The sequence below is a fragment of the Polypterus senegalus genome, chromosome 1 (genome assembly GCF_016835505.1).
Source record: "Polypterus senegalus isolate Bchr_013 chromosome 1, ASM1683550v1, whole genome shotgun sequence".
Classification (NCBI taxonomy): Eukaryota; Metazoa; Chordata; class Cladistia; order Polypteriformes; family Polypteridae; genus Polypterus; species Polypterus senegalus.
Genome location: NC_053154.1, coordinates 197,027,799 through 197,051,214, shown reverse-complemented (window position 1 = coordinate 197,051,214; position 23,416 = coordinate 197,027,799). Strand labels below are relative to the sequence as shown.

Here is a 23,416-nt window from a genome sequence, read left to right as displayed (position 1 = left end):
TTTTTTTTTTTTTTTTATATATATATATATATATATATATATATATATATATATAAATATAAACCTCCTTCAATGAAAGTGGATAACGTCCTGCAAATTAAACTTGTCTTGAACAGGACAAGGATGCTTTTTAGCCTTTATTATAAACAAAGCAGAGAATGTTGCCTGCCAGCCAACACTGATGCCCATATTTTGCATTTCCAAACATCTGTCAACGTTTTCTATTCTTGCCCCTCTCTAACTTATTCACTAAAAAAGGAGGGCAAGGGTAACACAGATAATACTGCAACTTAAGTATATGAAAGCTAAATGTAAGCAAAACCCAAGAATATTTTATCTAAATTGATATTTGCATATTTAAAAGAGAATACCTGCTGAAAATGTATTTTTAAGGTGTTAACTGTTCACTTTTTTTTTATTTCCACGTGTAGAGAAAGTACGTGGTCTGCTATGCAGATGTTAAAAAATCTGCATTTGTCAAATATAGGCGACATGGGTTTTAAACACTTCTTCTTGCCAACAAAAAGTCTGAGGTGTTTTTCTTTTCTCCCATTTCTGCCACCTCAACAGTGTAAAATTGGCCTTTCTTTTGAAGCAAGTTGTCACAATTGGATAGATGGTTTATTTTTCTTTAAATAACTCTGTGGTGCTGTTAAATTGTAATCCTTCGTACAGCGTTCAGTGTATTTGGGTGGAGGGTACAATTGATTGGAGCATATAAATTCATGATTGTTTAACAAAGGTAATTCAGATTAACTTAAGCCAGATACCATGGTAAATTCCTCAGAGATGTAGCAGGATAGATTTATGCAGTCAGTATTAAATATTTCATAAATAATTAAGAAAAAATTCAGTGTAAGTTCTACGTATTTGCGTTTTATGGTTACAAGGGAATCTGAAGTTGCTTATTTCCCCCACAGTAAATGTTTTTTATTATTATATACTGGGAAGCAGTGTTCCTTAAATGTCATATTAACTTCAGATTTTCTTCAAAAATAATTTCTTCTTTCATTGCCCATCACTGCTGTTATTAATCTTGTATTATATGGTAGCTTGTGTATTTAGTTTGCATTATCAAAAATTGGCAGTACTATTTATTTTATTTTTAACTTAAGTTCAGAAACATACTTCTTTATACATTATAGTTTATGGGCATTTAATTTCTTGTCGTTTTTTTTGTTTCAGTTGTCTTTTACAGCTGTGTTTTTAAAAATAATTTTATTTTTGCTCAGAGTCCTTAAGGTTACAAGAATTTATTCCTTTTTTTTTTTAAATCAGTAACAATTTAACTGTGGCATTCAGAAAAAAAGATTGGCTATCCATTTGATTGTTTCTTATTAGTCAACTTTCTACAAAGAAATTAGATCAAATAACTTAAAGCTACTAATCTATATTGGGCTCAGAACATTTTGCTGATTTTTCTCTGGCAAAAATTTCTAACACTGCAGAATGAAAATATTTAATTAAATAACATGCTCCATTTATAGCAAGAGCTGACTTCTGTATAAGAAACTGACTGAAATGAAAAACATGGACCCTCTGCAACTCTCAATTCCCATTGTTGCCGTTTAGAACAGCTTCCTTACCCAGCTTGTACTTCAACCTTCAAACTGATATATTAAACATTTGGAAGTAAACAGTTTAGACACTGTTAATAAATTAGGCTTAAAATTGTATGCAAGACAGGCTGAACAGATAAATTATATATAAAATGTATGATTATAATATTCAGTAAATATTTGCTTTAAATAATCACACTAACTTAAGTGAAAGAGCTTTAAAACATTAAAACAACAGATAGCTTTGTACTTTCCTTGCCCGTTCTGTAATGGGAAAACGAAATATATTTAGAACACTCAGTCTTTGCTCATGCAGTTGGGTATTTGACTTTTTTTTTTCTTCCAAATGCATTAATGTGTGAAAGATTTTTTTGAATGAACAAACTATATTTAAAGCATATGATTATAGTATTTGATCAATATTCTGTTAAAATAGTGATAATATAAGTGAAAATAAATTTATTATTTTTCCTTTTACATCCGAAAGATAAACAAATTAGGCTAATTAAATGCATTAAGTTATGAGTGCCTGTGGATATGTACTTAAGAGTGCCCTAGCTCCCATGCCAGCACAATGGTTTCTACTTTGCACTGATGCTACCAGAATAGGGACCCCAAAAACTCATACTGGACTAAGCTGGTTTAAAAATTGGTTAATGGATGGATGAAAGACATTGAAGTGTAAATTGTACAGATTTTCAAAAAATTACAGGTAATTGGACAAGGTAAAATAATGCATGGTAATTTAATTATTTAATATAAAAAAGTATGTGCCCAAGTTGCCTTTTTCCTGGTTTTCCAATTCTATGCAGTAAATTGGTTTTGTATAAACTGTATACTGTACATTACACAAACGTTAGCACTACTTCCTGATGGATACAGAATTTTGGGGTCTAGTTCCTTATCAAATCATTCTTCCTGTGTTGTTTGCACTTTCTCTCCACATCTGTTTGAATTTTCCCTCCTAATCTCTGAGTCATGTATTTTAGACTTTGAGTTAATTCCTTGTGGGTATGTGCTGTACATGTGTGGACCATGCAAAGGACTAGCACCCCATACAGATTGCTTCCTGCCTTATCCTGATACTGCTAAGATAGGTACTAAATTGAAATTAGCAGAGCTGCTAATGTCATGTGTTTATAATATAGGACAGACTGGCATTGTCATTTTGCCAGGCTGGAACCCAGGCTTAGCAAGCTGCTGCTAGACTCTCCTAATATCACCTTCTTTTTCACTGGGACTCCCTTTGGAATGCAACGACTTATCTGATAAGATGATTGATACCAAAACTTATAACATCGCAAATAGAATTCTTAAAGGCACAAGCTGGACAAAGTTCTGAACAAATGGACATAAATCAAGGATAAGTAACATCGATGGACAGAACTTAGCACCACTGGTTAACCAACAGGATGGACTGATGTGAACCCAGGAAATCAATGGCAAAACCTCTATTTCTTCGTTTAAAATCCCTAGAACTCAGCTGATTGCTTCTCTCGATCAGTTCACTGCTCGACCTGGATGTAACTTCTGCCGTATAGGAGAGACCCCAGTGCTTACATTGTGGCCGTAGCAAAGTTGAAAGAAATCCCTTCTACTCCATAAGGGTAACCTGGGCTGGACTGTAAAAAATGGAATACCGTCTGTAACAAAAGTAGGACCAGGGATGCCATTAGTCCAAACCTTATTAAGATAGCAAGTGGTCATGCTGAGAATGACCATATAAATCACAGCCACACGTTCACCTTGCTAATGACCAAGGCTGACTGATCACCAGCCAGCTCAGCAGGTGTAACCTTGCTAGAAACTGAGGACACTATGTGTGTTTAAAGCTCTCAAAGAGAAACTGCAGTACCTCCCACAACCAGAAGGTGCAACCAAAGGCAAAGAGATGAGCTCCTGAACAAAGAAAGACAGTGTGCTGAAGATTCCTCCATGTCTCTGGAGAATGCTACACAAAAAAAGGAAAAAGCATTGCTCACCTGAAACTATAAATACTACTTTGATTCCAATAACTATTATTGTTATTTAATAGATAGGACAAAGCCAGCTAGTATATTATGGCACTGATGTCAATGTAACTGAAAGATATTAACCTTGGCACTAGATTATACATTTCTTCCTAAATCCAGTAAGAGAGCAGACCAGCACCTCACACACTCTCATATATATATATATATATATATATATATATATATATATATATATATATATACACATACACACACACAAAATTCTGTGTCTGTGAGGGTGGAATCACAGTGTAGCGTAAATGAAGACAAAAAGCATACTTGCATAATTGTGAATCTTTTTCAGAATTATGTTTTATATATATATATATATATATATATGTATATATATATATATATATATATATATACATACACATACACATACACATACACATACACATACACATACACATACACATACAGCAGCATAAATTTCAAAATTGTGTAACACAGATTCCAAAACCATTTTTTAAACTTGATATTATTATGATAAGAGTTATGATCCACCGTTCATATTTTATGTAAGGGGCGCAAGTTAAGAATATGTCTGACATGTGGAACATTGTTGTTTTATCAGTTGCAATAGTGAATCTTTAGATATTAAAGTACAATATGCAAGCATTGCAAAGGAAAATGCTACATTTTTATCATTTAGATAGGTTTTCTTTTTTTTTTTATAATAATGCATGACATTAAGTGATCTATTATTCACGTATTTACTTCTTGTCAGCAGTTTTTATTTATTTTATTTTAGTTTTAATTATCAGTATCCTAATGTAGAAGGGAGAAAGGATTTTCTGTTTTACATCTTGCCTTATTTGTTCTTTTCAAACGGTTTCTTTGCTCAAGATGGTTACAACAAACTATAAATTCGACCTTTTGCTGATTCAATACTGTGTGTCTGTTTGGTCTGTCTTTATGCCTGTCTCCCATTTTTATTTATATGTATCATAGATATGTAGATATATATCTTTTTCTTACTTTAGATGATGCCTGTTGTTTTCATAAGTAGGCCTTTCATTCATTCAATTGTACATTTCCATAATACTTTCATTTTGATTATTTATTTACAAAAAAGCCTACAAAATATTATATTTGTTTTTCCCCACTGCGTTTGTTTTCATGTTTTATTGTACATTTTTATATTACATTTATATTAAGAACATATATATCTTTAAGCGAGAAAATGTTATATTGGGTATGCACAAACATGCATTAAGAAAGTCAATCTGAAGAGAGTAAAAGGCCTGAGATTCAGAAATTGTTTCAGTTTTGACCGTTGTCACAAGTCAAGCAATCTAAAATTGCAGTTTAAATCAACTCTACTCTTTGGCATTTTCAGTCTTTTTTGTGTTTTATGATTCTGTCTAGTGGTATAATAGATAATCAAATCTAATGTATTAAGCAGTTATTTTTCTGTTTTATTTTTTTCTTGTATTTTTAAAATCTATTAGCTACAAAAGTAAGGAAACAAGTAATTGTAAATTATAAACAGAACTATATAGTAAAATAGTAATTTAATTCCTATACAAAAAATGTCATATTTCAAAATGGAAGATTGGGTAGTTATGCAGGAGTAGAGTTTGCATCCACAAGTAATTCAGATATTTATTATGCAGAATATATATATATATATATATATATATATATATATATATATATATATATATATATATATATATATATATATATATATATATTTTAATGAAACATTTTCCTTTATTATTAATTGTTTGGTTTTGTACCATTTTCTTTTTATCTGCCCATTTTTAAAATTTCAATGTTATGCTTGTAGCCTCACATTGGCCAGTAAATATATATTTTCTTAACTTGCTTATGTAGCCTATAGGGAGCTGAAGCCTATCCATAAAATATTGAGCATAAGGTAGGAAATGAATTGTTTTGATAGCTGATAGAGACTTTAGCTTTTGTGCTAAGCAATATTTTAATTTAATGCACATACATACACACAGTCTTCACTTACTGTAAAGCACTGTAATGAGAGCAATGGGCATGACTAGCACTCCCACCAACAGATCAGCTACTGCCAGGGACATCAAGAAGTAGTTAGTAGCATTTTGTAGCTTCCTTTCCAGAGAGATAGCCAGAATTACTAATATGTTCCCCCCAACAGTTGCTATAATGACCATGATAATGAGCAAAGCAGCCCAGCAGAGTTTATCTTGGTCTCTGGAGATGGCTTGCTGTAGGGAGCAGTTGTATGAAGTCGAAGCATTGGCTGAGTCAATATGTCGCACTTGCATCAGGTCTTCACCCAGTGAGCTGCTGCAGCCATGCTCTGTCATGTCTTTGGTCATGAGTTTCCCTGGTTTTGCTTGTCCTGCAGGTTCTGGCCTCTTGGCCAGCATGGTCACTGGATCCCACTGTTTGATATATATTTTTTAGTCCAAAAATGTTTGCACATTTAGATAATCTTTTTTTCTTTTTAGTTCACCACACTTTATGTGAAATTGCCAGTTAGTAATTTTCTGTAGATCCAATGAAAATAGCAGATAATTTCCATGGAGTGAAATAACAGGACATAGCTTTCTTTTTTAAATCCAGGTTGCGATGTTTCTGAATTCTAGTTTATGCCAGTTGCGTTTTCTGAAGGCAAAAATGAATAGGAGACATAATTAGAATACCAAACATCGAAAGTTATAACTGAGCTTTAAAAAATTGTTTGGTTTGGTTTGGTTTTTTCTTTCTTCAATTTTATGTTAGCCTTGTGTAAGTACACTTTGTAGTCAAATATAAATTCAGTGTATGGTTTCAGAAAAGAAGACAACTGTGCTCAACCTTAATTTTTTTGCGTTGTAAATCTAAAAATATTTTAAAGAATACAAGAAAAGGGTCAAGAATTTTATTTAAACTGAAAAATGATAATTTGTAGGGCTAAGGGCTGGTAACTGTCAAAGACGGAGAATGTCTATCACAACCGAAACTTTTGCAAAATGTTAAGTTTTACTCATGGCTTTCTTATCTCTTTCTATTTATTTTCAGAAAGTATGGCAATGTATGTAAAGCAAAGTGACCATACTGAGACATATATTAAAGCTACTGTCTAGTTATTGACAATCATGTTGTTTTGATCAAAAGCTACATCTAATTAATGTATTGTATGTATAAATGTTAGGATTGAACATGTTCTTTTTACATTTGTGGCAGCAGTTTTTAACACTATCTTTTTATCACCATTTGTTGTGACAAAACTATTAAAAGCTGGATTGTCACAATTTGCTTCAAGTTTAGACCATAACCCATCTTCCTCCCAAAAAAGTTTTTCTATTAAATTACATTAAGATTAAAATTATATATACTCAAGTTTAATATGCTGCTCTTGAAATGACTAGAATTGTTTGCCTGAATTCTGATTTCTATTTTCTCATTTATAACTATATGTTGGTATAGCAGTAGTACAAGCAGTTGTAATAATTTTATCACATATTCAGAGTATTGTTTCAGTGATCAGACCCCAGAAAGGGAAAAGATACTTATTTGTTAGCTTTTTTGTTTCCATTCTTTTTTATATTCTAAGCATACTGTCAGAATCCATGTAAAACTAATATTCCAATAGATAATTTTTTTATTACAAATCTACACCCACAAATGCCACCTGTGTTAAATTGAACTTCAACTTGCCTTTCGTGAGTCTTTAACATTGATCCTCTATTTGCTACATGCAATAGTTGAAAATGCTGTAAAATGAATTCACTCCTTTTTTAAAAGAGGGCCCAAAGATGACACTGGCATTCCTGGGTTTTGGGTACATCGGTTGATTTTTCTGTTCTCTTCAAAGTGCAGTTGTTTCAGTTGCCTCATCTTCCCCTTTGTCAACATGAGTATGTTCGTTTTCAGACATTTTAGGTATGTTTTTTCCCCCATTTATTTTTCTCCAGCCGTTCCATCATCTGCATTTATTCCCATTTCATGAAAATGTTCTGTAAACTTGAGGCAGCATATCTGAGCTGTCCCCGCAACCCTCTGTGTACACTTTCTCTCTCTCTCTCTCTTCCCTGGTCTCTCTCACCATTTCCCCAGCCCACGTCTGGTTCAAACGTCACAGAAGCAGACGAATGTCTTGCAGCTGGGTGGAAGCCTGCAGTTGTGGGAGGTAATGTGCTTTGGCATTACTTAGATGCTGTTTTAGTTTTAAGTGTGGATATCTACAGAAAATGAGAAGCTATGTTTGAGCAGTTATTTGTACATAACTCAAATCAACATGACTAAGTGCTCTTCCAGACCTTTTCATAACATAATTTGAATGTTGAAATCAAAGAAAGAAATTTGCAAGCATAGTTGTTTGGGGCTCTGCTCATTTAGACTGCCTAATTTATTAACAAATATATTTTGTTTTATTCCATTACCAGATATGTTTATTGTGTGGTAAAAACAAGCAGAATAATTTATGAATTTATTTTTTGTGGTGCAGTGTTTAGATCTGTTACCTCACTGATCCAGTGTCTTGTTTTCAGATCCTTGTTGTTGTTGTGTAATTTGCACATTTTTGCCATGTCGGTGTGGTTTTCCTCTAGCATCCCAAAAGATGCTCAAGTTATGTTAATTGCCAATATTAATTGGACTTGTGAGCATGTACATGTGTTTGTGTGGGCCATGCAGTACAATGACACTCTAAGCTGCTATCAGTGCTGCTGGGATAGGTTCCAGCCTATGTGACTTTAAAATGGCTTACACTTTTTTATTATTATTTATAAATATATATTTTTTTGCTTTATTCCAATAGCAACAATAAATTGAGATCAATTCTAATGGTAAATCTTAGCTAAGTTTAATATTTTTAGTATTCAACTTTTTGACACAGAGCTTTGCACTGAATGGTATCTCTTTGTTCTGAATTTTTCTTTGTAAAGCTGTTTTAGACATTATGCAGTAATAGTACCTAATATAACTAGTTGTATTAGATGAGGAAGAGAGGTAGAACTAGTGTAATTAAGAGTAAAATCTTTTGTTTTTTTCCGTAATAATAGTGCTCTAAATTAATAAAGCAATGTCACATTAAGATCTGAATGTGTCTGATGATGCCCTCATAGTTCATTATGTGCATTATTATATACATTACAAACAGAAAATAGTATAAGGATTTATACTTCAGTATATACAGGCTTTCAGTGGAAATGGACTAGGGCTTTGAAAAGGTATAATAGATACCACCAGTAAATAAAAAGCAATTTGTTTTTCTTGTGTGTGCACTCAACAATAAACAACCTAACTGTCTTCGTGTTTAATGTTCTGATGTTTTAATGTGAGAGCTTCCACTAACTTAATGGGAGAAACCTTGGTTTAAGCTAAGCCACAATACAAATATTCGTCTCCATGTTCTATTAATAATGGCATCATAAAGTCTGAATCTCTTTATGATGACCAGCATAATTGATAATTTCATAGATTATTTTTGGGAATAAAGTTTAGCATGTGTAATATCCTTTAAGTTAATATATTTCAAGGTTGCTTTATTATTCATAAACAAATGACTTACAAATGATGAATATGTTATAAAAAAAAAAGTTCTTTCATATAACTAGAAACTAAACCATATGTTAGCAAAATTATTTAAAAAAATAAAACTTTCTTAGGGGCCTTTAACATTTACAGAGAGTTTACAGTTAATTAGCTGTTTTTGGCCAGTAATCTGGCAGTGACACAATGTTTCATAAAAAGAGGCTCTCTGTTAGAGTTAACATTGGACTGAGTTCATTTCATTGCCATGTTAACTACACATTGGGATTTTTCCACCACCTGCAGTAGTGGTGTGGTCCACCAGGAAGGCTCGTGCCAGTTTTTTTTTTTTTTTTTTTTCTTTTTTTTCTCAACTTTGTTTCCTGAGAGAAGATCACTGCCATTGTTTGACTGTTCTAACTTTTTTTCCCTTTGGGCCTTTTACAAAAATGTCTAGGTTTTCTAAAATAGAAGTGTATTCCTATGTCCTGCACTGTTATGCAGTCAGTGTGTAGTGATTGAGTTTTTCTCCCTGAAATAGCATTTTAACAGCTGCTTTGACTGTTGTTGGTATATAATAATGTATCATTATACATTTCAGTATTCCCAAAGCGCATAATTCTGTCACCTGAAGAATTAAAGACAATAAGAAAGTGATTGTTTCTCTTTTAAATGCACCCTTTTTCCACATAATGTGGCTTTACGGATTTGTTCATAAGTTTGTATTTTGCCTTTCCTGCAATATAATTTATCTAATGAGTTAAATGTCTCTGAATATAATTGCTGCTTTGGAAAGCTGTCATGAATATATTTAAAGTATCTCTAAACAGCATTCACAATATGTAAGAAAGGGTATTTTGGTCAGAACTTGCTTTAATGTAAGGGTTGTTATAAAGCTGTGATACTCCATAGTTAAATTAAAAAGTTAATTTAACATCTGTAACTGTTAGTATCGATTGGTTACTCAGTAGCAGGCTCATGTAATGTATGCTGCACAACAAACACACTGTATTAGTAATTTTAAAGATTAGACAAAGGTATCATTTACATTTTATTACCATTACAACATCAATTGCATGGAATTCGTTCCAGTTTAAACAATGTTAGCACTAATTTACAGCCTAAAACAGAGCAATCATCATACCTCAGCAGCCCCTCAGACAACAAAAGTTTAAAAAAAAAAAAATAATAAGCTTATTCACCAGATTAGTGTACTTTTAAGGTGCAGTTGTTGCATGAATTATATTTTGAAATCCAGCCATCCTAGTCTTGATTGACCTAACTTATATACTCGGCAATATGAGTGTGGATAGAGTCTTAAGAGTGTTTACATTTCAGTTTGTAGAGTGAATCCACAGGCAAGAATAATGATGTCAGAGTCATGGAAACTAGTATTCCTTTAATAAATGGCTTGTTATGAATGTCGGCAGTAAAACACTTTGAAAAACATGCCATAACAATTACCATTTAATTTACAGTGAAAGTGGTGGCTAATACCTTTGTTAATCCAATTTATAAAATGGAAGCTGGCATTAATATCAGCATTCTTAATTTTCATGTATTAACCCCATCCCCATCCCCATTTTTAGGCACCTTTGGGTTTGGAGGAGTTTCCTGCCCAAACCAGGGGGTCCTTAAGGTAAACATAGGTATGAGGCAACAGCTTTATTTTGAAATATATACAGTGCTGCAGATGTTTGTGGTCCACAATCTGTAGGATTTTTGCTGTGATGCATTTTATTAGTACTCCAACTTTAGCACTGCTGCAGAGACCCCAATTAAAAATGTTCAGCCCACATTTAAACCTGGCGGTTGGATTCATTTAGTTTTTAATAGCATTACAGCAAAACATAGTGCTTAATATTAATTGTGTAGTTTGAAAGCATAAAGTACCCTAGTCCTCTACCATCTGGGTCTGTTTCACCAACACCTGCTAATGATAGTGTGAAAGAGCTAATTTATAGTGAATTTCTAATGAAAATCTGATGTAATGAGAGAGAGCAGAAAAATCTCAGATTAATTTATTGTCACATTTGGCAATAACTCTGTTGTCTTTGGATACCCTATTTGCTTCCATCCTAATTGACCAAAGTTCTTTCACTCTCCACCACCAAAAGAAAAGGAGGTTAACATACAAGGAAATCTGTAATATCACAGTCTTGCAGCCAAAAATCACTGGTTAATTTACCTTAATCTTTGACTGGTTCTTGAATACTCAGTAATGTTTAACACATTTCACCTTTGTATGAAAGATTAGTATATTATTATGAAAATGGTACTTGATTGGTCTACATGCATCTTATGGCAACATTCATTAACGAATAGCCAAGAATTTAAGAAAACAAAATTTAAAAAAATATCATAGTCAAATCTCAATTATTGGTTGACAGCCCTTCTACAAATGCAAGAGTTCATTTCACAGGAACTCGCCCATAGCTATAATTTTGACAAAGCACTTTAATTGAGCTTTTGCAAGACTGCAGAAATATATAAAACACATGTCCAGAGTTGTATAGGAAGTAACTGCATATTTTCAAATGATAGGGTTTTTAATTACTGGATTAAATTAGGTTGGTTTTATAGCAGAATGTTCTGAAAGTTTATCCATCAGTCTAAGTGCTTTTCTGCATATTTCAGTAGCATTTCCTGTGAAAAGTCCAACTATAAACATCTTAGGTGTGTTATCCTCACCTTAAGCAATGACACCATTCCCTATTTATTTAGTCCTATGTTAAAGATAGCCTTGAAATGAACTTTTCTTATTGCCCTATATATTAATGAAAACTCCTGCTTATTTATTCCCAGTCTTTACACTTAATTTTTTTAGAATAGAATTTACATAATGTAAATCCTGCCTGAGCAAGAAATACAGTATCTTCTTATTTATAGGATTATTTTCTCTACTAGCAATGAAAATCTAAAGTTTCACTGTATTTCATTTTCAGACAACACACATTACAGATACAGGGTTTGGATACTGAATCTATCCCTGATGTACAGTATGTTATCACTTGCCTCTTTTGATATAATTGGGTGGGAAGGCACTTTTCAGAAAGTATCAGAAAAATAATGAACAGCTTAAGGTGGGTACTGGTTGCAAGACTTTAAAGGTTAATGAATTCTGCCCAAAAGATGATCTGCTTCCCTTTAATCATTTGTTATTTATTATTGTTATGAGTGGACATGACCAGCTGAGTTGTTTCTCTTAAAACAATATTAAGATGATAAACTGCTTCCTTTCAGTAATTCCTTGATAAAAGTCTTAACTACAACATTTACATCAGGAGGAAATAGATTTGCTTCCTCTAGTTTTTGTAGTTAAATTACTTTATAATGATTGCTTGTCATGCCTTGGCCTTTTTTTAAGCATTTCTCAGATTAAACAAGTTCTGGAGTTTACACACATGCACAAGTGTAACTTATTAAAATAATTGGTGCACCAGTTATTTTATGTCCTTTATCTTATATTTGGAATCATTTTCCTTCACATCTTTATATAGTACCATTTTCAGATGACACTGGTGTAAGAACAAGCAGAAATGCAGTATAAACCATCAAAGAAGTAACGAATTAAAATAAAAAAAAGTAAAGGGAAATTTTGAATTTGGGAGTGTCTGTAAATGGTTTAGTCTCAACTGCTTTAGAGGTTCCACTAATACTTTCAAAAATAAATCTAGAGCTGACAAGGTGCCTGCATATTCTCTCAAAAGCATCTTATTGCGTTCATTTTTCCAGTTTTTCTTAGAAACAGCTCACTTCGAAGCCACATATACAGATCAGCTTTCATTGAAATGTAAATCCACACTGAAATGGCCAGGTTACTCACTTTGTTTGGGTTTAAAGCTCTCACTCTGTTTTTGTACTTCTCTGCTACAAATGTGAGGGAATGGGGGTAGGTGGAATAATGTAAATTGTTTAAAGTCAGTTCTTAGAATGTTAACGCAACAGAATGAAATTGTTTGGAATTTGTGTTCCCAGTCTTTTACTGCCTCAAAATGCTTTGAGGCTCAGAGTAGCGTATGCCGCTTTTCTAGCAGTGTATTTTCTTATTAAAGTGTGGACATCCCAGTTTAATGCCAAGAAAAGCCTAAGTGGGTGTATCATCCTTTTAAACAGTGATGAGAGGCAGAACTTAGCAGTTTACAATGTGTAGACATCCTGTCCTTAGTCTGACAAGTCAAAATATTTGAATCAAAGCTAAAACCTTTTTCATGCAAGTGAAGCCTCATCTGAAATTCAAATGGGGTAAGAGCAAAGTGCTTTTGAAAGCTAGTGCTACTAGCAAAGAGTGTGCTGTGTGCCAAAGTCTTTTTTGTTTTTACACTCCCTTATCCCAAGTTCTTTTCCCTTTGAAATTAAAAAAAAAAAAAAACCTTAAAGGATTTCTGCAACTGATTGGTTTGAAGTAGCCCCTGTTTGTACAGTAAAGCTTTTTGTGGTGCTGGTACAGTAACCAAATTATCTGGTATGCCATTATTGCTAGAGTCACTGTCATTAAAACACACCTTTTTAGAGAGTGGTGAAGTTTGCACATCCATTCAGACATTATTTTTTGACTGTAGTTATAGAAGATGAGAAGAGAAGCATCATCAACATGTCGGGAAAGACAAAAACAAAACATTACATTTTTCATTTGCAGTGGCATGAATAGTTCTGAGCAAAACCTTCTTTATTACTGTCTTGCTAAGAAGACAACATAAAGATACTTCCCTTATGTGAGTGGAATTTCTGTGGTCAGCCAATACATGGTGGACAGAGAAGCATTCAAAAATGAATGACTAGTAAGTTATTAGCTGAACGCAGCAGACTTCTGAGTTACCTGAAGCTTCTAAATCCTCTTTTGACATTTTGTTATATTTTGAAATTATTATTTTGAAAATGGTTGCAGAAAACACATCTAGAACTTCCAAACACACAATATTTGTGCAAAATGTCCTTCAGCTTGAGGATGAGCTTTGGAGATGTCAAAAATGGGTATCCACTACAGCTCAGCACTAATTTTAAAAAATCATTGTTTGGTTGCCAAAACTGAAACTATGGTTATAAGTTTTAACAACCTATATTTGGAATAATTAAGATGTGATGCATTTATATTGTCAGCTTGCTGCTACATTACAGCATTTCAGTCTGAAATGCTATCAATTAAACCATGTCAGAATTTCGGCTCTCTGCACACCCATTACTTGTGTCATATGGTTTGTTTAAATCTAGCCTATGAGTATTGTGGTTGTATAATTAAGTTAATTGAGCATTTGTTCAATAATGTGTTCACAACTAAAACACTTCTTAATTAGCAGTTAAAGTGCAAGATGATTATTTTTAAAACACAGCTACAGTCCTTTATTTACCAAAAGTGCACTGAACATGCTTACATCTAGCAATCCATTTTATAATCTTGTTTTCATGTAATACTGTGTACCAGTGAATAAAAATGAACTACTTAAACAAACTTAAAATACCAGAGTTGGGTTCCCCAAGTCTAGCAAAGTAAAGTTTTCCTAGTTTTGGCATAAATCTCAAATCACTACCATATAAATATCCACACAGGAATTCCTCACAGGTTGCAATTAATTATTAAGAAATATAAACTTTTTTTTAACAAAGGACAGTATTATATGTTTTAATAGATACACATTCTGTATACCAAACATCATGCGAAACAACCCTTCACATATTTTAATGTAAAAAGTTAATCTAATAGCAGACACTTTTGCGTATCAACTCTGCCAGCTTGCCATCTGTTTTATTTCTTATTTTTCTAATATATCTGGCAAAATTTATTTTACTTGTTCCTTTATAGGGTTTGTAAAATATTGATATTTCTGTCTTGTCAAATGAAAAGAAATCACTATTACTACTAAAATGTATTATTGTTTCTTAATGCTATTAACAGTGTAGTTCTTTGAAGAAATAAAAAGAAGCAAATTAGAATGACAGAAGTTTTTACTTATATATAGTAAAAGTTGTTAAGTGCCAGCGTATTCTGCTGTTTGCTGTAATCTTATATGTTTAATCAAATTTTTAGCACCAGACATCTTCACTTTAGTTCCTCATGGCTGACTTTTTCTTGGTGCAAAATTGTAATAAGTATATCCTTCATCTTCTCACACTTTAATATAATTCTACACAGGAGACATTGTAACAATTCTGTGGGATTTTTCAGCCCTTCACTTTGCTCATTCACCTTCATCTCTCTAATCTAAAGGAAACTTTTAACACTGCTGTTACATGTACTCCTGGCTCAAACACATTTGTATGCCAGCTGGTCGTTATTATTTTTGTTTTTTTTTATTAAACTTACTTTACCCATATAAACAAAGGCATGAACACAGCTTACATTTTATTTTAATATTAAAACAGTTTAGCATTCAGTTATATGCCAGTCTGCTGATTACACATAATTGAAGTGGTTAACATTTTTGCAAAGTGCCTAAAAATGGTGGCCAGTGGCAACCTGATCACTATTAATGTCAAGCCCTATCCTCCTAAAGTGTCATTTTTTGGGAATATATGATATTTTTGTTACTTTTTAGTCCTATACAGTACAAATAAAGTTTAACATATTAGAATAATTATAATAAACATCTTATTTAAAAGCCCCTTTTACGATACTCAGGGACACTGTACATTGATACAAAATATTAAAATGTATCATTTTTTATTTTTTTTTTTTAAACCCTAATAAAAAATAAGTTTAGTAAAGAGATGAATAGATTTAATGACTCATATGCATCCATTTGTATTAAGGATCTGACTTGATGCTTTCACTTTTTAAAGTAGCATAAAGAATAGGAAAATAAAGTTTTTGAAAAGTTGTAAGTCCTTAAAAATTTGCCTTAGTATTTACTGTATATTACAGAAATTTATTTTTTTCTGTAAATCATATTATCATAACACTGTTGAATCCACCGGTGTCAATACTGAAAACACCATTCTGTCCTCTGTCAGTTGCCTTAGATAAGAGAACCTCCTTACTTTTACTGTATTTTAGGAAGGGAAAAAAGTGTTAATTTTGAGACATGAATGCTAAGAAATTATGCTGAATAAAAAAAAATTATTTAGAATTCAAGTTAAATAAAATAAATAGTAATTGGCTGTTAACACTTTTTATTAAGCACCATGAGCAAATTTTTTGACGTGTATAGAAATGTTCTTTTTGTTTTATATGCAAATACAGTAGAATAGTGTTTAACTGACACTAAGGCCTTGTTCACACGGGCGTTAAAATCGAGCGTTTTTTTGCGTTTGTAGCGTCCGGTGAGCGGATCAAGCGCCGAGTGTTTTCTACGTAGTCAATGAGAGTGTTCACACGGCTTTGGTGACGTGCGTTTGTCCGGCTGCGTTTATACGGCATCAAAAAAACGTTGCATGCAGCTTTTTCTTGGCGTTCAAAACCCAACGAACGCAAGGAAACCACTTCTAATTCGTTTTCTGCGCGTTTATTTTACGCTTCGGAGGAGCTGGGTGGGGGGCATTTCAGTGCATAACACTGGTGTAAGCGCACACGCGACTACTGTTTCCTTACCTCAAAGTGACAAGTAGTTCTCTCTTCGGGGCTAACACCAAGTCGCATATTGGTTGATCGGCGTGCAATGTGGCATTGCACCAGCTGCAGCAGACAATCAAAAGTGGAAACCGACATCCGACAGTAATTAAAAAACTTTCGCGGAAATTTTCGCATTTCCTCATAAAGCACAAAAAAACTTCCTTTAACCCGACGTTGTGCAGGCAGAGGATGAACTCAGTAGCGGCGTTTTTTCTCTCCCTACGTCGCCATATTACGAGTATTTTTAAAACAAGAAGATTAATATCTAACATAGCAAAATGGTCCATATTGAAAGGAGGCACCACAAATAAAACGACAAGGGCTTTCATATCCAGTTCCCGACACTGCCTCCACAGGTTAACACACAAACTACAATTTGAGCTGCAGGCTGGCGTTAGACAGAGACAAACGAACGCCGGTGTAGAAGTCAATCGATCGCCACCACAAAATGCAACATAAACGTCTAGGACGTTCAGAGCAAGTTCGTTTATCCAAAAACTTAACGCCCGTGTGAACAAGGCCTTAGATGACTTGTTAACTTTTGCCGGTAAGGTTAGAAGATTTAGTATAATTGCATACTTACAGTATTCCTGTTGGCATCATGTGTAAAGATGAGTAAGTTGTGGCTATAATGTTTTTTTCTAACAACTGAAGGAATGCAAGTTTTGTCTTATTTATTATTTGTATTTGGTTTTATAATGTAATTACCATGGTACTGTCTGAATTTTTTTTGCCTTTTGTTTTCTGCAGGACTCCAGAACAGTGTCCAAGCGTTGTTTCCTTGCTTTCTGAAAGTTATAACCCACATGTACGCTGTGGAGCAGCCATGGCCCTTGGCATATGTTGTGCTGGGACAGGCAACAAGGTAATTGATCAGATGTAAGATTTGAAAATTCCAGATTCCTTGTTATTATCTTATTACTAGGGAGCTTTGCCCCCTCCTCGCTTCGCTTGCCAACCCCCGTGCCTGCGCTATGCGCTAGCCTATTTTCGGTTCTGTTGCTCGCGTATGTGGATGCGGATGTATAATTTACTAATTTTACATTACAGCAAGTAATTAACCGTATTAAAAAGTAGTAAAATGTTATAATTTGAAAGTACTTTGTTTCATGTTGCGTTAGTTATTCGTTGCATAGTACAATTTAGTTCAGTTTGGCTTTGAAATTAACACACAAAAAGTTTTTAAACTTACACTTTTACTGTAAAACTGCAGTAAAAAACAATTTTTTGAATTAAATTTTTGTCAGTATCGCATTGAATTTTAATTCTGTGTTTGGACTTTCATCGTGACAATGCAGTGTACTGTGTAACTGTCCGTGATTGAAGTTCATTTCTTTCTGTCTTAAATAAAACTACTTTTTTGAATGTTTGGCTCTGAGATTTGTATATTGTCTTTGCAAAAGCTATTCTAACGGGAAGTTGTTAACGTTTTAATACAAATGGCATATCAAGATCTCCTTAGTTGTCTAATGTTATGCCAAGAAGATGTACTACATTACCTTTCTTGGATACATCCTTCTTTCTACAGTAATTTGTACAGATGAAGACCAAACAGTGTTAACGGTTGTAGATATTCTTCGGGATATTGTAAGCTGATGTTTTCATGTTCCGCACGATCAACACCAACTGTTTCAGCATAGTCTATTGATACGCATTTAACCAATTTGCCGTGTAACCAATCGACATTTTTGGCATTAATTTGTTTGACATCATCATTTCTCGATGCTAGAATTGACCTTGTACTCAGTTTTACTGTTGATAACCCTTCATGATGAAATTCTTCAATAATATTTGGACATAATACATTTTCTTTAATTGGGAACTTAAAGTGAGGAAAACGTAAAAATTCATAAGAGCTCAGAGAGCAGAGAGCATTTACACAAATGAGAGGGGTGAGTACCGTGTGCAGGGTTGAATATGGCTGAGAGGAGGGCTTGGCTTTTAAACATCTCATGGCCAAAGTCTTTCCAAAAATCTTCTCTCATCGCAGGATTTTTTTCTGTAATAGAGAGATTTTTACCCAGAGATGTTACTAATTTCTGTGCCTTTTTGGTGGTCAGATCTTCCAATCTTATAAAGAATATGAAGTGTTCAGTGCTTGTCAGAATTCATTTTTATAGTTTGTAAAATTTAGGTAAGGAAGTAATCAGTACAAGATTGATTACTGAGGTTTATAGTTATAGACAGTAAAAAATCTTACATTATGATTAAGGTTTTCTGCACAGTTTTCTATTTTTTCCACCCTCTTACTGCCTCATTTTTGGTCCTGTAGAAGATTGAACTTACTTATGGACGTCAGTTTTCCATGAAAAGTCTATATTCTTTTAGTTTTCTAATTCTAAAGATGGGATTTAATGTTCATTTTTGAATTTTCAGATTTAAGTTTTTACTTTTTCTATATACTTTACCTTCTTCTGTTTCAAGGTCTAATACATTACCATGAATGAAGTATTCCTCTTTTCACAGCCATTACTGTCTCTTTGGTTTTTCTGCCTTTGCTTCTATTTTGATTTTACTCCATTCCTTACACACTCTATAAATCCCTTAAGATTGGTCCCTGATAACTTAAATCTTGCATGAGAAGAGTTGTCACTGTATTGAGCAGGCTAATCCTTAACACATCCATTCTGGTGCTAATTTATTTTGTCTATGAAGAACCATAAACAATGCTGGTTCATTCCAGCTCATTCAAGCTATTTTCCGTAATAACCCTTTTTAATTTTTTCTAGTTTTTCTAGAAGTCAGAGACAGTTAAAATCTTACCTCAAATTTTTCCGTTAAGCATCAATTACTGTCTTTGCTAAGAAAAATGAGGACTTATTGCAGTGTGCATCATACAGACCAGTCTCACTTCTGAATAACAATGTTAAGATACTCTCCAAAGTTCTATCTAGAAGGATTGAGAAAGTGCTTCCTTCAGTAATATCTCAAGACCAAATCGGTTTTATTAAAGGCAAATACTTAGCTTCCAATAATCGACACCTGTTTAATGTCATATATTCAACCTTTAAGTATAACAACATGGAGATCTTATTATCTTTGGATGCAGTAAAAAACATTTGATATGGTTGAATGGAATTGCCTATTCATCACATTGCTAAAGTTTACCAGTTCAGAAGCTGCAGTTTGTATTAACAACGGTATTTCAGACTACTTTAAACTAGAATGTGGTACTAGACAAGGATGGCCTCTATCACAACTGCTCTTTGCAATCACCATTGAGCCATTGGCTGTTCACATTTGAATCTGAGATAAAATGAAGTATCAGAGAAGGACTTGAGCAGAAAATAAAACTATATGCAGATGATATGGTACTGTATATATCAAGCCGACAAATTTCTGTGCCACCAAACCTAACAGCACTAGCAGAATTTCAAAAGATACCATGACTCAAAATTAATATGAATAAAAGAGTGTTTTTTCCATTGAACACTCTAGCACAAAATTATAGATTGGGCACCTTCCCATTTATCATCGCAGATCAGTTTAAATGCCTAGGGATAAACATCGCAAGTAAATATGAAGCTTTTTCAACAAATTTTTGTTGTCTACATGGAAAAACTTAAACAAGACGTGCATAGATGGTCTAACCTTCATCTTACTTTATCAGGGAGAATCAACACCGTCAAGATGAATATCCTTCCCGGCTTCTTTTTCTATTTCATATCATCCCTATATACATTAACAAATATTTTTTTAAGAAATTAGATTCAATCATAACCTCATTTATTTGGAATTCGAAACATCCTACAACAACCTAAAGCAGTTGGTTGCATGGCACTACCTAGCTTTTCAATTTATTACTGGGTGACAAATATACTGTACTGCACTATACTGCAAAGCATGTAATTACTCAACTTAAAATCTTTTATCAAGCACATCTATCTTGTTTAAAATTGTCCAAAATGTTTCCAGGGCAAGATCCAACCTGTGAGTGTTGCAGTCGAGCTCCAGCCTCACTGGGCCACATGTTTTCAGCATGCATCAAATTAACATAATTCTGAATAAAAATCTTTGAATACCTATCAGATAGCCTTGGTGTCACAACCTAATCCTTCAAAATCTGCGTTTGGTAACTGTCTTTACCTTACTACTAGCACGTAGACTTATCTTGCTCAACTGAAGGAATCTTAGCCCAGCTCTTTTAAGTCAGTGGGTAACTGATGTTTTATTTGAAATCAGAAAAAATCTAATTCTTACTTATAGGATCTGTTCATAACTTTTTTTTTAAACTTGGCAGGATCTAATCAATAAAATTTTTAAAAAGCATTTATATCGGGGAAAGGAATTCTCTTCCTTCCATTCTGCTTTTTAAGGTTTTACTCTGGCTGTTGGCTTTCCTCTCTTTCTCTTCGGTTGGGGTTCAATTTAGTTTTGTTAAGCTTGACTTGATTGTATGAAATATTACTTGCTTTTTCCATTGATCCATCCATTGATGACATTGACTAAACTGATTCTAGTAACTCTGACTGGCCTGATTTATACTACATGCAAGCATTTCATGATGTATAACATGTTAGAATGAAGCATTTGCGTGAAGGACACAAGGTATACCTGATAAACTGTCAACTTAGAGTATTAGCAAAGTTATTAATAATGTCTTTTTCAGTTTTTGAAAAGGGTAAATGTAATTTTTGGCACAAACATAAAATCTTCAAGGGTGTTTTAAGTTTTGTGAACTTAAATGACAGCACCTAAACAAACACAAATTTTCAGACAATCTCTAATCTAAGTTTCTTAAGCAACTGTTAAAAATTAATTTTACCACTGTTCATTGTTGACAGTGTTTATCTGTACCGCTTCTTGCAAGGCATTTGGTGTTCTCCAGATTCATTGTCTGCATTGGCTTCTTGTCAGTTTCAAAATAATGCATAAAATCCTGCTGTTAACTTACAAAGCTCAAAACGACGACAGTCTGGTATATTCAGATATAATTTTTAACCAATTTAAACTACAAGGGACCCAACATATTCATATTTAACTCTTTCTGTTAAGTGTGTCATTACACAAGCCTTGCTAGATAGTCATTTATGGGTTTTATTCTCTAATACAATTCTGTACCCAGGTCTGTTTGTTAGGGTCCAACAACTTCTCTCTGGATCAACCTTTTTTAGAATTCTTCATGCATCATGAACTCCAAGAAAATGCTGTGTGCATATTATGCTTCAGGTAGTTGTTTTAAAAATTTATGTTTAAGAAATTTATATATAAATGGGTTAATGTAACTCCTTTTGGTATTCGTTGTATACCTTTTTTCTTTAGTTTTTTTTAAACGTTGATTTTAGTACAGCAATTGTAACTATTACATTTCAATTCACAAATCGAAGTCATTGACAACACCATAGCACCATAAAATAAGCTTTTTTTTTTGTAATTTATAATTTACAATGGCAGAGTTCAACATTCAGTAATATAAATACATGACATTTTTAAACCTGCTTAATACATTTGGGATTCACAGGAGACCATAGCCTATGTCATACACTAGTTTGCAAGGTGGAGAACATCTCTGTGCAGGTCACCTGCCCTTTGCAGGGGCCACACTGTCCCTGTGAGATTAATATGGAAACTTCAGTTATCCTAACCTGCATGGCTTTGGGAATGTAGAAAGGAAAACCTTACTATTTGGTGGAGAATCCACACAGACACGAAGAGAACATGCAAACTAGGCAGAGGATTTGAACCCAGGATGCTGGAGGAGGCGGCAGTGATTTTAACTCTGCTACTAACTTTGACACTTATCGACTAACATAAACCTTGCAAAGGTAAATTTGTGGTGTTCCTTAATTACAATAAAACAATTTTCTCAATCTCTTTTTTATGGCCAAGTCATATGTGCAAGAAGATTAAAAAATGTGTTGTTTGTTAGCAGTCATCTTAACGTCAAAAATTAAAATGTGCTGCGGTAGCTTAGAGTTATCACATATGAAGAAAGTTGACCTATGCAGGAATATGTCAATCAGTCCTATTATTCTAAGTGCTTATTCACATATACAGTAGCAGAAAGAGGAAACCTTAAAAACATGTTGCTGCATTAATATAATGCAATTCAGTTTTACAATAGATTAGCTAGGACTGTTCAAAGACTCATAGCAGTAGACAATATGATAAAGGTCAGACAGCTGCTGTGTTATTTATGAATAGATTGCCAAGTCAAAAATTACAAAGCAAGCTTTTGAAAAGATACAGCGGTACATAGTCACATTTTATGTGAGGTTTACTGGAGATTTATTTGCCAAGTGTCATTACATTTATCAATTTCTTTTTTATGCTTTGAATATTGATTTACACATTTATTATGTTAGCATCCTTTACAATTAAAATGTAAAAGGAAACATTGAAAACAAAGTACCCCAATTTTATGTTTTCTGCTGAGACAGAAATGTTTTTAAAAAGAAAAAAAAAATAGTGTTGAAGAGTAACTTTACTGAAATTTGTCTCATGCAGGCTATATATATGGCTTGTTTATATGTGAACTACTTGACAAAGAGCAGTGGTAACTTGCAATGTGAGGGCAGATATGCACAGCTCACTCTGAAAGGCAGTGTTTGCTTTTTGTCAGCATTATGTTGAGCAAACTTGAAATTGTTTAATTTGCAAAAGGAAAAGGTCTGCTAAGCTTGGTTCCATTAAGACTGCAGAACATGTTTTTATTCAAGTTGTCTTTTCTGTCTCCTCACAAAGGGGTAAATGTAAGAATGGGTGTATATATGCAGCATGCTGCACATCATGTTGGGGAACTTTACATTAAGGTCTCAAAGAATTACTTGATGTTTTTTGCAGCATTTGTATCAGCACAGGATACTTTACAGTAAACTTGCCATTCATAAAACACCAAACTT

The 23,416-nt window shown here is 33.4% G+C and overlaps 2 protein-coding genes across 3 annotated transcripts in view; one reads left to right on the top strand and one right to left on the bottom strand.

Annotated features, from left to right (window-relative positions):
- Window positions 1-6,169, bottom strand: part of htr2b (5-hydroxytryptamine (serotonin) receptor 2B, G protein-coupled) — a 34,562-nt gene extending 28,393 nt beyond the window's left edge. Inside the window, exon 1 of the mRNA XM_039766415.1 lies at window positions 5,556-6,169. Within this exon, the coding sequence (XP_039622349.1) occupies window positions 5,556-5,940 (385 nt within the window). The 5' untranslated portion in view covers window positions 5,941-6,169. The remainder of the gene's footprint in view (window positions 1-5,555) is intronic.
- psmd1 (proteasome 26S subunit, non-ATPase 1) overlaps window positions 1-23,416 on the top strand; it is a 190,908-nt gene that overhangs the window by 113,550 nt on the left and 53,942 nt on the right. For both annotated transcript variants that reach the window (XM_039766396.1, XM_039766405.1), the window contains one exon: window positions 17,325-17,439. In XM_039766396.1, coding sequence (XP_039622330.1) covers window positions 17,325-17,439 — 115 coding nt within the window. The remainder of the gene's footprint in view (window positions 1-17,324; window positions 17,440-23,416) is intronic.